The 2,550-nt window shown below is 46.9% G+C and overlaps 1 protein-coding gene across 4 annotated transcripts in view; it reads right to left on the bottom strand.

Annotated features, from left to right (window-relative positions):
- LOC113212216 (glucose dehydrogenase [FAD, quinone]-like) overlaps positions 1-2,550 on the bottom strand; it is a 30,819-nt gene that overhangs the window by 23,171 nt on the left and 5,098 nt on the right. For all 4 annotated transcript variants that reach the window (XM_052273507.1, XM_052273504.1, XM_052273506.1 and 1 more), the window contains exon 2: positions 1,249-1,418. In XM_052273507.1, the coding sequence (XP_052129467.1) occupies positions 1,249-1,418 (170 nt within the window). The remainder of the gene's footprint in view (positions 1-1,248; positions 1,419-2,550) is intronic.

Below are 2,550 nucleotides of genomic sequence, written 5' to 3'. Positions count from 1 at the left end.
TCGGCCCGACCATTTCAGTCTCGCGATTTACCGAAGTGCATAATCAAATAAATAATGTGACCCTTAAATCACTTTGTATATTTGAGTAAACTAATGCGTCCGGTGGGGGGCCTGCGGCCCCAGAAATTTGCTCCTTGGACATGACAAAAGACTGTAACGGCGCAACACCGTGACTACACCCCACCCTTCTGCTTTGCTTAAGTATTAAAACAAAAGAACACGCGCAGATTGTATATTGTAGATTGTATATTGTTTGTCAAACAGTCTTTAAACTTGACTTTTTGCAATTGTTTTCAATATATCTACCTCTAGCTCCTAAACAGTTAAAGATACGGTAAATCGGAGGGTACCATCAGACTCAGAATGTGCTGTTTTGGGGGGATACTTCCTCTGACATTTTACGATTGGACGCCTCCTTGTACGTCTTCATGTGCAACGTGGTCATTTTCACCGTATTTTCGTCGAAAAAACAACTCTAGCGCCCAAACGGTGCAAGATAGAGGCGAACGGACGAAATTTTAGCCCAAAGGGCTCTACTTTCACGAGTTACCCCTTAAGGGACCATACAAAAAAGTTGATTTTCTACTTTTTGGACCAACCCCTATTTCTTTGTTACCCCCCTTCAGCCTCTTAGAGGTGGTTGCCAGGATTTGCACCAGGCGTTTCGTTGTCCAGGAGTGACCCCTAAGATACCCTGAAATTTGCAGACCTCTAGCTCATCTCCTTCCTCTTACACGGACGACGGACAGACGGACGGACGGACGGACGGACGGACACGAGAGCGGTTGCATAAGCCCGCTTTACTGCTTTTTTAAAAGCAGAAGGGCGGGCTAAAAACGATAAGAGATAGAGCCAAACGGACGAAATTTCAGTTCAAAGGGCTCTACTTTCCCAAGTTACCCCGTAGGAGACTATACAAAATGTCTTTTCCCGCACTTCTCGGACCAACCCCTATATATCTTCGATACCCCCTCATACCCACTCAGGGGTGGTTGCGAGGATTTGCGCCGTTTCGTTGTCCAGAAGTGGCAACAATAATACCCTGAAAATTTCACACCTCTATCTCAAGTCCTTCTTGGGAAACGGACAGACAGACAGACACAGGGGCGATGGCATAAGCTCGCTTATATAGCTTTTTTAGCAAAAGAGTGTGCCAAAAATGACTTCTCTCAACTGATTGTACTACTCTTGTGATAAATAAATTGAATTTAAATATGAAAAACAAGAAGATGGCACGTGCAAGCTTACCTGCCAATTGGTGACCTCGGACAGTCGGCTGGCAACGACGGCACCCGCCGACCCACCCCCAACAACGATGAAGTCGACCTCTTCTGGTGTTCTCACAGGAGTCGTGGGTGGGTTAAAGTGCACTGCGCTCATGATCAGGGAAATGAACGACGAGGCGGCAATACATTGTCCTGTGGTGAGTTACCAAGCAGAATCAAGTGGCGTTCGAAAAGTATTACAAGTGTCTGGAATAAAACAACAGCCAAATATAGTACCATACTTTTTTTCAAAGCTATGAGGCTGCGGCACAGTTACGAGTGGAAAACGCCTGCCCAAAAAAGTGTACTCCGTGAATTTAATCTAATTCTAACCAACAGGCTATTCTACTAAGCGCGGTAAGAAGTACACAACAAGCATAAACGACGAGGGCGGGGGGAGCGGCGCAGGGCCCGATCTTCTGCTTTGTAAAAGCTATATAAGCGGGCTTAATGCTCCGCCTGTCCGTTTACCAAGACGGACGTGAGCTAGGGGTCTGCAATTTTCAGGGTATCATCGTTCTCACTTCTGAACAACGAAACGGTTGGTGCAAATCCTGGCAACCACACCTAAGTTGCAGGAAGTCAAAAAAAAAAAAAAAAAAAAAAACATAGTGTTTTATCTCGCGAAAGTAGAACCCTTCCTTTTCCCGTTTCTCTCTCTCTCTCGCTCTCAAGTCGTTAAGGCGCTAGAGACCGTTTCTTCAACAAGGGCCATAGGACGAATTTTTAGATACTGATAAAACCTCTCCGTAACTTGTATGGCATTATGGGCTGTACCAACGAAAACAGCAGAAAATTATGTACAACAAAAAATTTTTTTTGGAGCATATTAATAAACAAGCTAGGCCCGCTCCGCCAAACCAAGTTGCCAGCTCCGCTTCGCTCCACCGGCAACTCGGTTCGGCAGGGAGCAGGCCTCGCTTGGCCTGCCGGCGGCGTTTTTCATGGTGAAATAAAGCTTCCATCGGAAAACGGGCCTTCGGCCCGTATGAGTGACAGCTCGCTTTGAACCATCTTTTCGCCAGGTACCTTTGCTGTCTACTTCGTAACTAGGTAGACGTACGCCAGACCACGTCTCGCGTAACAGGCTTCGCGATATCTCACGAAACACTGTTACGCTGCGACGCGCCTGGCATACATCTACCTAGGCCTGCGGCGCTGACACCCGAGTCGGGCCATAGTCGTGAGTAGGCACTCGGCCCCTACAGTCAAATTTTGTTCCTCGGGGTTTTGTTTTCACGAGTTACCCTACCGGAGACGAACAAATGTCTGAGAAAAATCATAG

The sequence above is a fragment of the Frankliniella occidentalis genome, unplaced genomic scaffold (genome assembly GCF_000697945.3).
Source record: "Frankliniella occidentalis isolate FOCC.00 unplaced genomic scaffold, Focc_3.1 Scaffold276, whole genome shotgun sequence".
Lineage (NCBI taxonomy): Eukaryota > Metazoa > Arthropoda > Insecta > Thysanoptera > Thripidae > Frankliniella > Frankliniella occidentalis.
The sequence above is the reverse complement of the archived record's forward strand: the minus strand, read 5'-3'. Positions and strand labels throughout refer to the sequence as shown.